At 44.1% G+C, this 15,179-nt stretch overlaps 1 protein-coding gene across 1 annotated transcript in view; it reads left to right on the top strand.

The window, feature by feature from the left end:
- The window catches only part of CDCP1 (CUB domain containing protein 1), a 56,442-nt gene that overhangs the window by 35,242 nt on the left and 6,021 nt on the right, over positions 1-15,179 (top strand). The window contains 6 exon segments of the mRNA XM_049777680.1: positions 5,121-5,398; positions 5,400-5,484; positions 6,557-6,922; positions 11,297-11,530; positions 12,204-12,587; positions 14,525-14,890. Coding sequence (XP_049633637.1) covers positions 5,121-5,398; positions 5,400-5,484; positions 6,557-6,922; positions 11,297-11,530; positions 12,204-12,587; positions 14,525-14,890 — 1,713 coding nt within the window.

Here is a 15,179-nt window from a genome sequence, read left to right as displayed (position 1 = left end):
AATTTCTGAGCATATAACCAGGAGTGAGCCCTGAGTGTCACAGGGTGTGGCCCCAAAACAAACAAAACAAAACAAAAAATTAAGCAACAAAGAGGGAGAATTTGCTGAAAGAGGATATGGAATGTTGACTATCATTAGTAAATCGGTTCATGTGAAGTTTTATATCATTAGGTGAGAAAAAGAAAAGCCGATGTGGTCATCTTAGTAGATGATTTTAAATGTTTTTAATAAGACATTCCATCCTATAAATAAAGGGATCTTTCCTCTTTTTTCTTTTTAATTTTTTATTTAGATATTCAAGTCACTCATTGTAGGATCCTCCATGCAGTGCAGGTATCAAACTTAAGCCTTCTCCATGCTAAAAGTAACCACTAGAAGGATTTTGTTTTGTTTTGTTTTGATTTTGGTTTTTGGGTCACACCCAGCAGCGCTCAGGGGTTCCTCCTGGCTCTATGCTCAGAAATCGCTCTTGGCAGGCTCGGGGGACCATATGGGATGCCGGGATTTGAACCACCATCCTCCTACATGCAAGGCAAATGCCTTCCCTCCATGCTATCTCTCCGGCCCAAGACTTTTTTTTTGTGCCACACCCAGTAGCAATCAGGGCCAGAGATCAATTCAGTGCTAACTCTTCAGCCCCTCAGGCTCAGTTTATAGTCACATAATCTGTGTAATGTAAGCACACAGCATCTGTTTGATTGAATGTTCCATTGACACTGATTTAAATTTTATATTATTTTGTTTCTTTTGTTTGTTTGTTGATTTTTGGGCCACATCCAGCTATGCTCAGGGGTTACTCCTGACTGCACTCAAAAATCACTCTGGGCAGGCGTGGGGGGACCATATAGGATGCCTGAAATCCAACCTGGGTCCATCCTGGGTCAGTCGTGTTCAAGGCAAATACCCTACTTCTGTGCTATCTCTCTAGCCCAGGATTATTTTTATTCAATAAAGTTTATCTATAAAAATATGATGATAGAAAATATAATTGTGTTTGTTTTTGTTTTTGATTTTTTGTTTTTGTGCTACACCTAGCAGTAGTTGTGTGTTACTCCTGGCTTCTGTGCTCAAAAGTATTCTCATAACCATGTAGTACTGAATTGATGTAGGGCTCCTAAATGCAAAGCATGTGCTCCAACCTTTTGAGCCATCTACTCACTCAGCAAATATCATCCAATATAGATGTAGAATTATTGCCAATAAAACAAAAAGCAATGGGCCAGAGCAATGGCACAATATGTAGGGTGTTTGGCTTTTACACACGGCCCACCTAGGTTTGATCCCCAGAGTACCATATGATTCTGCAGGCCTCCCAGGAGTAATTTCTGAGCACAGAGCCAGGAATAACCCCTGAATACTTCTTGGTATGACCCCAAAACAAAAACATAAAAAAAAAAAAAACATGGAGCAACATACAGATTTTTTGTTTTGTTTTGCTTTGTTTTTTGGGCTACATACAGCAGTGCTTAGGGGCTACTTCCTGACACTGTGCTAGGAAATCACTCCTGGAGACTCAGGGGACCATCTGGGATGCCAGGGATCAAACCCAGGTTGACCATTTGCAAGGCAAACTCCCTACCCTCTCTACTATTGCTTCAGCCCTAACATACAGATTTTTATTCTATGTGCTATTATTGGTCTTCAGAAGTTCTCTACCTGTTCAACAATATAATTTTCAATGGTTGGACATGGAAGCATTGCCAATAGAAAAGGGAAGAACATATAGATTTCTACTCCACATGCTAATGTTTTTCAAAAGTTCTACTTAATATTTAGGGATAATAGGGATAATCTTTTTTTTTTTTTTTTTTTTTTTTTTTTGGTTTTTGAGCCACACCCGGCATTGCTCAGGGTTTACTCCTGGCTGTCTGCTCAGAAATAGCTCCTGGCAGGCACGGGGGACCATATGCGACACCGGGATTCGAACCAACCACCTTTGGTTCTGGATCGGCTGCTTGCAAGGCAAACACCGCTGTGCTAGCTCTCCGGGCCCCTAATATTTAGGGATAATCTTAATAAAACCAGAGAATGTATATAATACAACATTTAAAATTTTACAAAATCAAAAGAGAAAATACATGGAAAGGAGCAACAGTACAGTGGGTAGGGCATCTGCCTTGCACTCAAATGACCCAGGTTTGATTCCCAGCGCCACCTAATGTCCTCTGAGACCAGAGATAGGAATAAGCCCTATACATCACCTGGTATGCATCCACCCTCCCACTAAATAAAAGGGAAAAGGAAAAAAAAATACATGGAATGATATCCCATTTCTTGATGAAAATTCAGTACTTTTTAAGTGCCAACTCTTTTCCAAATTAATTATCCACTTAGAATGATTATAATTAAAATTACAATCAAACTTTTAGTTGAATAGAATATTGAATAAAAGGGACTGTGGGTTGCTGTTAAAGAATGAAGTTAGGCTGTGTCTTTCATGTGGAAAGATGCCACCAGTGGGTCTGTGCCACAGAAGACAGGCCAAGAGATAGCAGAAGAGTTTGTGTGGTTCTGCCCTACTTTGTTTCAAACAGACACAAGAATACATAATGAATCAGAACCCCAAGTCCAGAGGTATAAACATCAAAATGCTAACATTATATTATTTCTAGAGTCAGTTTTGGAGGGAAAACAGGCCGCATTTATTTTCTTTCAGTTTTTTTGGCACTGCTATGTGTTTTACAAACACATGTATTCTAGATCAGTACTTTCAATAAAGTCACTTGACCATTTGTAAAAGGAGGAAAGGAACAAAATGGCCCCCTCATGAGTCAAGGCTCAGTACTAAAACATTATACACAGTTTTCCAGACTGTAAAAAAGAATAGTTTTCAAATAATAACTTAGGGATTTGACATAAAATATGATATTCTAAAATCATAACTAGATACTTGCATCAAATTGTTTTCTGTCTTCCTCTGGTTTTCAAATGCTTTCCTGTATAAGCTTTTACAAGGTTCATCTCAGGGCTTAACACCTATATTGTCTATTTAAGGTAATAAAAGTTATAGGTGAAGCTAGAGAGATAGCAGGGAGGGAGGGCGTTTGCCTTGAATGCAGAAGGACGGTGGTTCAAATCCCAGCATCCATATAGTCCCCCGAGCCTGCCAGAAACGATTTCTGAGCATAGAGCCAGGAGTGACCACTGAGCACTGCCAGGTGTGACCACAAAACCAAAAAAAAAAAATAAATAAATAGATAAAAGTCATAGGTGGTAAAAAAAAAAAAAAAAGTCATAGGTGGTGCTACCAGGGAAACTGGGCTATGAATCATGACAGAACTCATGTCTCCACATTCTAAACACAAACCACTTTATTATGTGCGTTTTGCACTGAACATGGAGTAAGAGAATATTTGGAGGCATGCAGTCACTCTGTCTCCCTTTATCAATGGATAAAAAAAAAAAAAACAAAACTCAGCAGCAAGCTCAAAAGTTCTTTCCCAAGCTCATGGGGCCAGTGGCAGAGCAATGGCGAAGAGATGGGGTTTTTGAACTCCGGATTCTTGGTGAAGAATTAAATCAGACACTTAAGGTCTGATTTAGCTGTGTATTGCCTGTATTCCAAGTGCCCATGACTGTGGCACCACAGACTTAGTGATTTTGCATTATGGGAGGTGTGCATGCATATAAACAATGAGTTTCCATTACTCCTAAAAATAGTCTTTTTATTGACACACTATCTCCTCTTAGCCATGTTTATGACCTTGTTGACTAAGTCTTGTTTTCTGGTCAACAACTTAGTTGCCAAAAGACTGTTAGCCTGGGATGGGATATTTCGTCCAAGTATCCCTGGCTCTGGGGCTGCTTTGCCAAAATGAGAAATTTGATGTGGAAGAGCTGAGGAGTCCCACTAGACAGCTCTGAAATTCTTGATTCCATTGTGAGATAAAAGCACTTTTACAAACTCAACCAAAACAGCCATCAAGATTTAGGCGAGGGGCCGGAGAGATAGCATGGAGGTAAGGTGTTTGCCTTTCATGCAGAAGGACGGTGGTTCAAATCCCGGCATCCCATATGGTCCCCAGAACCTGCCAGGGGCAATTTCTGAGCATAGAGCCAGGAGTAACCCGAGCATGGCCGGGTGTGACCCAAAAACCAAAAAAAATAAAAAATAAAAAAGATTCAGGCAATTGGCTCAGAGGAATGAGTCCCTGGCACTATCCAAGTTCCCCTCTTGCTCAATCACAAAACTCTTTCAACTACATTGCTCGCTATAGTCCTTCTTCCCCATTTATTTCCTCCTTTACAGCAGCACTCCTCGCTTTGTTGTAAAAGGCTTCAAAGGATGTCAGGAACTGTTGACCTTAAAAATAATAATAAATGAAGCTGCCATGGTAATGACATACCAGCAGTAAAGCCACAGGGCCAGGAGATAACCATGCCTGCAAGTTCCAGCCATGAAGTGGGTGGTAGGTTCAATGTGTCCTTGCAATGTTGATGAACGTGTTTTTACAACGTGCGGATTTATTTTACAATGGGGAAGGAAGGAAAAAAATAAAGTTTAAAAAGGTGGAGCTTGGCACGAGGCCCTAGAAATTGTGAAATAATCCTCCAAACTAGGGCTGGAGAAATAGTATAACAGGTAGGGTCTTGCCTTGTATGTTGCCAACACAAATTCCATCCCTGGCACCATATATAGTTCCCCAAACATGACCAGGAGTGATCCCTGAGTGTAGACCCTGGAGTAAGAACTGAGCACCTCAGGGTATGGCACAAAAACCAAAAGGAGAAAAGGGAAAGTCAGTAATGCCAAAGCATAGATTTTATTGCAAGGGTCTCTCTCTGGCTCCAGTGAGTCCTGGAGATGCTAGGACAGTTGGCAGACACTTGGCAGATGCCCCCCAAGTGGTCGGAATGAGGGAAGGCAACTGGGAGCTGCAGCTCATGAAGCAGAAAGACAGACCTCACACTTGTGCTGGCCATGCTGGGCTGGGAATGGAGAAAGTGAAACCATTCAGGCTAGCAGCATCCATTTGAGAACCTAGACTCGCCAACCTTCCTGTTGCTAGGGGTGATGTGTCCTGGAGGAGTCCCCAAAGAGGACACCATGAGTAGCAAGGAGGAGTGACGAGGGAGTCTGGCAGCATCTCTGACCCAGGATGCATGTGTGACTGTTTCAGATTGCATGTCAGGCCCATGTCCTTTCGGGGAAGTGCAGCTTCAGCCCGCCACCTCAGCCTTGCCCACCCTCAACAGAACATACATCTGGGACGTGAAAGCTAACAAAAGAATTGGCCTGGAACTACAGTTCTCCCTCCCTCGCCTGAGACAGATTGGCCCTGGGGAGAGCTGCCTGGATGGAGTCACCCACTCCATCAGCGGCCACATCGATGCCACTACTGTCAAGATTGGAACCTTCTGCAGCAATGGCACTGTGTCCCGGATCAAGATGCAAGAGGGGGGTGAATATGGCTTTGCACCTGCCCTGGTCCCTCGACAGAAATGTCTCTGGCTTCAGCATTGCAAACCGGTCGTCGATCAAACGTAAGTGTGTTCTCCCTCCTGCTCTTTGCTGAGTCTAAAGCAGGTAGAGTAGGCAGGAACCATCAGATGTCTGCAGTTGTCTGATTTAGTCTAAATCCCTGAGAGGAAGTCCCCCTTCTTCTTGCAGTTATGGAGTTATTCATCCTTAATGCCAACCCACTCTGGACAAACACACTGGCAGGGACCAGGAAGTGTGGGAAATTTGCTCTTCGACATGTGCATGGTCGTGATTTTTGATCCCAAAGTGGAGAGGGGGGAAGAGGGAGATCACTGGATAGGTGGGATGCCCTGTTTTCCTTGTCCTTTGTATGCTTTCAAGAAATGACATATAGGGTCAGGAGAGATAGTAGAGTAGATGGGATCTTTGCTTTGCACTTGGTCAACCTGGGTTTTATCCCTTGCATTCCATATGGTCTCCAGGAGTTATTCCTGAGTGCAGAGCCAGAAGCCCTGAGCACTGCTAGGTGTGTTCCCTTACACACACACACACACACACACACACACACACAAGAAATGACAGAATTGGTTTTATAAAATGACTTTGTTTACTCCGCTTTTTAAGTCTGTTGTCTTTCACATTTTCTTACATTGTAGATTCAGCTCATACTGGCTCACCTGAGCAACAAACTTTCCTTAAAATACCCAGGGAAATGCAGTAAAACAGAACTATTAGATTTTGTTTATTGTTTCCATTTCATGAGCTTGCAATGAAATCAGTTTAGAGACAAAAAGTAATAAATACTCAAGTCACCTGACTTTCTGGCTCTGCTGGCATTTTCTATTCTTTTTGTTTAGAGGTGTATGGATTGTCTCCATCTAGGGAAAAGTTGGGGACTCACTCCCGTAGTTCTCACCAACCCCACAGTCAGTCAACATGTGTTATGGTGGGCATATGTATGTAGGCCGAGATATTTTTTCCTCCCCTGCAGAATTTGCTATTAAACATTTACTCACACTGTGGTCTCTTCATCCTCCCATTGGATCCCATGAACATCTCTCTGATCCCAGCCCTCAGTCTAATTTGTTAAATAGTCTAATCTGTTCTTTTTGATTTGGGTTCTGCTTCCAATAGGACTATGCATCATCGAATCTGTATTTGAGGGTGAAGGCTCAGCAACGCTGATGTCTGCCAACTACCCACAAGGCTTCCCAGAGGATGAGCTCATGACATGGCAGTTCATCGTCCCTACACACCTTCGAGCCAGCGTCTACTTCCTCCAGTTCAATGTGTCCAACTGCGAGAAGAAGGAGGAGCGGGTGGAATATTACAAACCCGGCTCCAACAACCCGGAGGTGTTGAAGCTACAGGACAAGCAGCCTGTGGACATGGCGGGGAACTTCAACCTCTCTTTGCAGGGCTGTGACCAGGACGCCCAGAATCCAGGAGTCCTCCGGCTACAGTTCCAGGTTTTGGTGCAACGCCCACAAAACGAAAGCAGTAAGTGAACCCTATTCTGCTTTCTCCCACCCCCAGTATGACTTTCTGGGGAGCCTATTTAGTACAAGATCAACTTCCTCTTTCTCACCTGTGCCATCTGAGCACCTGGACTCTGTACCTTGTAGTTTGAGTGAGTGCGTTGCTAGGCACTAAGACAGAATTAGTCTGTCTCTGCACCAAAAGTCAATATGAATTGGCATCCCCAGAGCTGAGGTTTGTTTGTTTGCTTTTATGAAACTTTCACTCACTGGAAAGAATTCTTTCTAGCTCTCACGTCTTCTCCCTGCATGGTAAACCAGGATGCCAGCAGCACTAAGAACTGTGTTGATGACTGACACAGGTCTATCAACTGAGTGCCCCAGGCTATGGGTGTCCACTCTGTGTTCCCAGTTCCTGTACCAATTACCCTGGGGCTCAGCTAATTCTTATTAGCACCCTAGAAGGGGGAAGTAGACAAGAAAAAAAAAATTTTTTTTTTTTTGCTTTTGGGCCACACCCTGTGACACTTTATTCCTGGCTCTGTGCTCAGAAATCGCTCCTGGCAGTCTCAGGAGACTATAAGGGATGCCCTACAGCTGTGCTATCATTCCAGTCCCAGGAATCAATTTTAATTCCTGAGAAACCAGAAGATTCAGAGCAGTTGTCACACTCATTCAGTTCCACACAGTTAGTCAGCAGTGGAACAGACTGAGAAGCCCAGAGCCCTGAACATGAGGTGTGTTGTCTGGAATTGGGTTGCGTGACTACACACACAAACATGGGTATATAGGTCACCCCCCCTTAACTTTCCTCCCTGGGGGCCTGGTTCACCTCCCCAGCCCCTGAGGGGAAACCTGTGTGGATCACAGGCACTAGACTGGGACCTGAGAAACAAGTGGCCATAAATTGAGGCATGGCTGAATGGTTTGTCAATAAACATTGACAATATCCAGAGTGATCGTGTCTAGAGTTTGAGTCACCTCCTGGTGTTTATGAGCTGAACCCGGCTGAGGAGCGAAGTGAAAGAGCAGATGGTAGGTGGCACTTGGTTTCTTTGCGTAGAGCTGATAAACATTTGAAAGGTGAAGTGCTGCCTTAGGACACCTTTCCCATGGAGTTGTGGGGAGCTCCTCAGGAAGCGACAACCATTGATACACCTCATTTGACCCCAGATCCCTTCTGAGTCTCAGCTCCCATGGGGAAAGCATGACTCTTGCATGTGCCTAGCCACACATTCTCATGATTTCATTTTCACAATTCTATAGTCAGAGTGTTGAAAACAACCAGGAAAGGGTTTGGAAATGGAGGTGATTTGAGGGTAAGTGAGAGATTTAGGAGAAAAGGTAAGGAAAAAGAGGGAGGGGAAAGGTATGGGCTGAGGAAGGAAAGGGGAGAGGGGAGGGAATATGAACTGGGAAGGAGTGGTTCCTCTTTCCCTTCCTGGTGAAGTCTCCTCTGAGACTAACTTTATTTCCTGGAACATTAACTTGGCTAGTTTTTTTTTTTTTTTTTGGGGGGGGGGGGAATCACACCAGGCAGCACTAGGGGCCACTCCTGGCTCTACGCTCAGAAATCACTCCTGACAGGCTCGGGGGACCATATGGGAAACCGGGTTTCTAACCACCGACCTTCTGCATGCAAGGCAAATGCCTTACCTCCATGCTATCTCTCCAGCCCCTTGGCTAGTTTCTAACATTGATCAAACTTTAAACATGCTCTAATGAACATCAGGCAGGCATAGTTTCTGTCTTTGCTCTGTAGAGGCGTTCTCTGTTGAGTGCAGAGGCTTTTTGTTTCTGTTTCTGTTTCTGTTTTTAATCAAATAAATTCTTTAATTGAATCACCATAAGATACATGGCTATAAAGTTGTTTGTGATTGAGTTTCAGTTATATAGTGTCCAACATCCTTCTCTTCACGTTTTTGACTGCTACTTATACACAGATGTGAAAGTGTTAGAACCACTGGTTTGAGGTGTCTCTCAATGCCAAGGCCTTTGTGGGGTGAAGGTGTCCATTTTTTCCAGGGTATCATTTAGCCAGCAGGAATGTCATTTGGGGATAAATTTGGCTGGCCTGAATTCCCTGAGTACCCCCAGCTTAGTCATGCTCCTTTGAACCCCAACATGGGCCCTGAACTCTGAGAAATTGCCTGAGGAAGACAGTCCTGTGGCCCATGTGACTATACGGGTAGCTTTCTGGCTGGCAGAGAGCACAGATGTCAGGAGCCCTGCCTGGATCTGGCCCTCATGGATCTGAATCCTGACTCCTCCACTAACTGGGTAACCTCAGTTACCTTTGGGTGACTCAATTCCTTGCCTTGGCAAGGGTGAATAAAGTGTGAGAAGGTCTCTGGTGCCTGAGAGGTCATCAATGCCCTCACCTATGAAATGACCTTACGGATTCCAGGTCCAGGATGGGAGACGAGGTAAGAAGGACCCAGCATTTGTCCTTTGAGATGGACTGTCCCCCAGGAGAGAAATGAGACTTTCAGGGCCAAGAATTCCTTCTCAACTGGATTCCAGAGGCCTTTGGTGGGACAATGATAAGCAGCATTTCTCAGATGGACAGGAGGACAGAGAAGAACTTTCTCATGCTGACCCTCACTGCCCAGGATGAGATAACCACAGTTGTGAATTTATGATCATTCTTTCTGTTTCTTTTTGGTACTTTCTCCATCTTTTCATTACATACATAAGTATGTATATCTAGAAGTAGCTATTTTACTTTGGAGACGTTTTAAGCAAATATTTCCATACTCATATAATTATATAAGTATTTTGGTTTAGGGCCACACCTGGTGGTGCTGAGAGCTTATTCATGGCTGAGAGGGTTAAAAGGGTTTCTGTAATTTGATGCCAGGGATCAAAGCTGAGTTGATTACATGCAAGTACCCTTACTTGCTTACTATCTCTCTGACCCTATGATGTTTCTTAAATGTTTCTTACCCTGTTAAATGGCATTTGGTCAGTAGTTGGCCACATGGTGATGATCTCAATAGGCTAGATCATATCACTTAACTGTCCCATCTAGTTTGTGTGGTTAGAGTGTGACATTCACACAACAGAATCCCTAATGACACTTTCTCTAACCAGAACCGCATTATTGAGCAGTATATGATTGTGTGCTTAGATTCCATCTATCCTTTGATGATGGATGTCACGAGTGTCCCAAGGTATATCTGTTGATGCATTAGGTGTTTGTTTGTCAGCATTACATGGTGACTCTCTTTACCCATGTCATGTTGTTGGGTTTCCCTTTTGATGCGATTCCCAAGTCATTGTGGCACAGTATCCCAGACTTCTACTAGCATTGTGGATAACATGTGTTTTCCCAAGTCTTCCAGTCTCTGGTATGATCAAACTGAGTGTCCACCTTCTGGGTGAGAGGAAGCATTAACTCATTGCTTTCTCGGATGACGAGATAATTCAGAACTCTGTCTAGGTGGTAATATGTCCATTTGTATTTCCTTTGCAATTCTATTTTTCCTAGTAATTTGTTGTGTTTTCACCATTACTTATGACTCCTGTGATCAGACAGATACATTCATTGATTTTTATATTTTATAATTTGTGTTTATTCTACATGTATATAAATATTATCAAAGTCTCTGTTATGTTAACTGCTTTGAAGTAGCAGTTTAACCTTTACTATTGAGAGAGACATTTATTCTAGCAGACTAAGAGCTCTTTTTTATTTTTTTGCTTAGTTTAGATACGTATATCTAAATCTTCTGTCTCAGCAGTAATCCTATGCTTTGGGTAATTACTGTTTATGGTATTTAAATAAATGCTGAAAAGTTTCGTGGTTAGCTTACTATGTAGCAACTAGGGGTAATTAATATTATAAAGGATTTGGGGATGTAAAGATGGCATTGTAAAATAAGTAAAGGTGAATCAAATAATGAAGCAAACACTGAATATAAGATTTTACATAAACTTTAAGTAGGTGTATACATAGGAATATGAACTAAAATGAACTAAAAGGATGAAAGGAATTAAGGAATTAAATAGGATAGTAGAAATGCAGTGCAGTTCATGTGTTTAATTTTGTTTTAGTCGTTTTTTTTTTTTTTTTGGTGGGGCACACCCATAATGTTTAGAAGTAACTCAGTCTCTGCTCAGGGGTTTCTCCTGGTGTTGCTATGGAAACCATACGTAACACCAAGATTGAACTTTGACCTCCTACATACTGAGCCTGCATACAAGACCTTTGTGTTATCACCTGGGCCCGCCTGTTTCTTTCTGTTTAAATGTATTATAACTTTATGTTAATAACAAGAATGTCTGCAACATTTTCCACTTGGCAGACATGCTGTGATTTTTTTTTATTATTTTGCTGCCCTATAGGGGGCCCACTATGCTGTTCATCATGCCTGCTTTCTCTTTATGGTTCCAGATCAGACCTACCTGGTCGACCTGAGCAATGAGCGAACCTTGTCGGTCACCATCGAGCCTCGACCTCTACCTCGACCTCTCAGACTAAACTACAAGCCTGAGCAAGACTGCTTGGTGTGTCTGGAGTCCTGGGACTGTTATCACAACATCACTTTCACCCCTGGCTCAAAACAGAAGATCTTCTTCCTGTGCAATAACCTGACCCGCCTATGGATGAATGCTGAGATGACTCTAAGTTAGTGTTTCTGGGGGGCTCTGGGAAGATTGTAGATATGAGGGTGAGAAATGAGCTCTGCAGAGCCAGCACAGCAAAGATTGCAGTTCAGTCCTGGGCCCTGCATGCACCTACCATCCAGTGCTGTCCTCCAAAAAATATCCCCTCCTAGAATCGTTTCTCCTGGCCTCACACAAACTACCCCCAACTGCCATCCCTCACATGGACTAGAACCTCCATGGACAACTTTGGCTTCCTCCACTTTTTTCTCCCTTTAGCTCTTAACTATATGTGGCAGGTCCCATTTGTATAATAAATAGACCAGTGGTCACCAGGCTTTCTACCATGGTTGCATTTTTACCAATATGGCAACAGCCCTTTTCCCTATCCCCAAACCACCACTTAAAAACTCTAGTTGAATTGTCCCTTTGCCCCTTCCTGCCCTCACCACTCCAAAAACCCAGCCTCCCGTGGACAGGATAGCAGAACTGAGGGGAGAGCAAACAGGGTACTTAGCTAGCCACAGACACAGCTAGCCAGAAGAGATATATGAACATTTCAACTCTAACTATGCCTATGCCAGGCCAGTTCAGACAATCGTAGCAACTAGAGAGAGTAACTTGAGCCATTGGCTGGGCATCTGAGCATCCCATCACCCACTGAATGGTACCACCATCTATCTCCTCTTTTTCAGGCTGCTTGGAACCCCGGCACTGTTACCGGAAGAGGCCCTTCCCGCTCCAGATGCCTGAGAACATCCTTCAGCTGCCTGTACAGCTGCACGACTTCTCCTGGAAGTTGCTGGTGCCTGAGAATAGTCTCAGCCTGGCACTAGCACCAGTCCAGAAGCTGCAACAGAACACATACGAGCGGCCCTGCAACACCAGTTTCAGCTACCTCGTGGCCAGTGCCATCCCTGGCCAGAACCAGCACTTGGGCACCTTTTGCTCCGGAGGCTCCATCGAGCGAATCCAGGTGAAACAGAACATCTCAGTGACTCTCCGCACCTTCGGCCCCAACTTCAAACAAGAAGCCTCCAGGCAAACCCTGTTTGTGTCCTATATCCCATACCTCAAAGGTAAGGGACTCTTGGCGTATCCCCTTAAAATTGATTTGGAGATCATGTTGTCAGTTCCAAGAAAAGGGATAGAGTAGACAAAATTGAAATCTTGCTACTGAGGACCACTGCTGGATTCCCCAGAAAGAACTTAGTATGGAAAACTCCAGAAGTTAGAAATTATCTTTCTGGACCCAAGAGATATTACAGCATATAGGGCGCTTGCCTTACATGCAACTGAGCCAAGTTCAATCCTTTGCTTTCCATATGGTCCTCCAAGCATCACCAGGAGTACTTCCTGAGTGCAGAGCGAGGACTAGCCCCTGAGCATCTCCAGGTGTGGTCCAAAACCCTAAAAATAAAAGAATTTAGAAAAGCTTTAAGTAAGCCTTTCTGTGAGTCCACTTAAGCAACCAAAATGCCATGTCATGTGAAGAGCCCAAACAATAAGACAACAGGTAGTGCACTTGCCTTGCACGCAGCCAATTCATATTCAATCCCACGCACCTCAATTGGTCCTCTGAGCACCACTGGGTGTGGTAAAACAATGTACAAGGTGTTCAAGAGAATGATTTCAGTCAAGCCAGACTGACTGATGTTGCCAGGGTTTTCCAGAAAACCTCCTTCTGAGGAATCTGGAAATAAATAAAAACCTATGTTTATCAGTATGAAATGTTGAGTTTTTATTAGTCAGGAATGGGTTCACTTCTGTGTTGGAAGTTCTCTCAGCCTCACAGTTATAACATTCCTCCCAGCAATGGAAGTGGTGATGATTTCTGAAACCAGAATTGATTATCTCACAGTCTTTTCAGGAAGTGGTGAGCCAGTGAATGTTCCTGAGGCCAAAGGATCTCCAAAAGGATGCTGAGATGACCATCAATATAGTGAACTGGCCTGGGTCTTACTCATTACCTGGTCACTATTGTTTTCTTTCTTTTTTTGTTGGTTTTGGGGCCACATCCAGTGAAGCTCAGGGGTTACTCCTGGCTATGTGCTCAGAAATTGCTCCTGGCTTGGGGGACCATATGGGACACCGGGGGTTCGAACTGAAGTCCGTCCTAGGCTAGCGTGTCCAAGACAGACACCTTACTGCTTGCACCACCTCTCTGTCCCCACCTGTTGTCCTTAATGTTGTCCTTTTGTTTGATTTTTTTTCGTTTTTGTTTTTTCAAAAGACCTGAATTTCTCACCTGGCTGGCACTCTATACCTCTGCAGACCAGTGAGACAGCCACTGACCACATGTGACTATTTAAATTTCAAATAGTGAGTAAAACATTTGCTTTGCATGGGACGAACCTGGGTTTGATCCCGGCATCCCACCCATATGGTCTCTGACCAGTAAGTTCCAAGTGCAGAGCCAGGAGTATATCCTGAGCACTACCGGGTGTAACCCAAAAATTTAAAAAAAAAAGTTTTGGGGCCAGAGAGATAGCACAGTGGTAGGTCATTTACCTTGGAAGTGACTGACCCAGAAGGGACCCAGTTTGATTTCTGGCATCCCATATGACCCCCCCATCCTGCCAGGGGTGATTTCTGAGTGCAGAGCCAGGAGTAACCCTGAGCACCACTGTGTGTGGCCCAACAATCAATCAATCAATAAATAAATAAAGTTTTTTAAAATAAAGATTTTTGGGGGCCGGAGAGATAGTATGGAGGTAAAGAAGGTCATCGGTTCGAATCCCGGCATCCCATATGGTCCACCTTGCCTGCCAGGAGCGATTTCTGAGCATGGAGCCAGGAGTAACTCCTGAGCACTGCTGGGTATGACCCAAAAACCAAAAAAAAAAAAAAAAAAGTTTTTCGATGGCTGTGGTGGTGGCTGCTCTACAGTGCAGTGTAGATGTGAACATCTGTCCTTCTTCACAAAGGTTCATCTCTCGTCCTTCCCTCATATTTGTATCCTTCATTGAGATGGGGAGAAATTCCAGCTACGTGACTTCTTTTCTCTTTCCAGCAGAGGAAAGTATCTTCACGGTGACCCCAGATTCAAAAAGCAAGGTCTACTTGAGGACCCCTAACTGGGATTGGGGCATGCCACCCTTGACCTCTGTGTCCTGGAACATCAGCGTGCCCAAAGACCAGCAGGCCTGCCTGACATTCCTCAAGGAGCGCAGCAAGGTGGTGTGCCAGTCAAAACGTGCTTTGATGATCATCCAGGAGCAGCAGACCCATGTTGAGGAGATCCTCAACCTGGAGGAAGATGCACTCCCCAAGCCGAGCTTCTATCGCCACAGCTTCTGGGTCAACATTTCCAACTGCAGCCCCATGAGTGGCAAACAGTTGGACCTGCATTTCTGGGTGACACTCACCCCGAGAACCTTGGGTGAGGCTCTCTGCAGTCCTGAAGGGATGGTGGTGGGCAACAAATTGGCATCTTAGGATTGGAGTGATGGGAGGGTGCATAGAGTAGTGTTTGCCTTGCACGAGACATTTCAGGTTTGATCTCTGGGCATCTTCTGTGCACTGCCAGGAGTAACCCCTGAGTGTCATTGGTTGTGGCTCAAAAATAAAAGACAGAAAAGTAGGGCAGAAGAGGTAGCATGGAGGTAGGGCATTTGCCTTGCATGCAAAACAATGGTGGTTCAAATCCCAGCATCCCATATGATCCCCCG

The sequence above is a fragment of the Suncus etruscus genome, chromosome 7 (assembly GCF_024139225.1).
Source record: "Suncus etruscus isolate mSunEtr1 chromosome 7, mSunEtr1.pri.cur, whole genome shotgun sequence".
Lineage (NCBI taxonomy): Eukaryota > Metazoa > Chordata > Mammalia > Eulipotyphla > Soricidae > Suncus > Suncus etruscus.
Note: the sequence above shows the minus strand (reverse complement) of the source record. Positions and strands in the feature narration are given on the sequence as shown.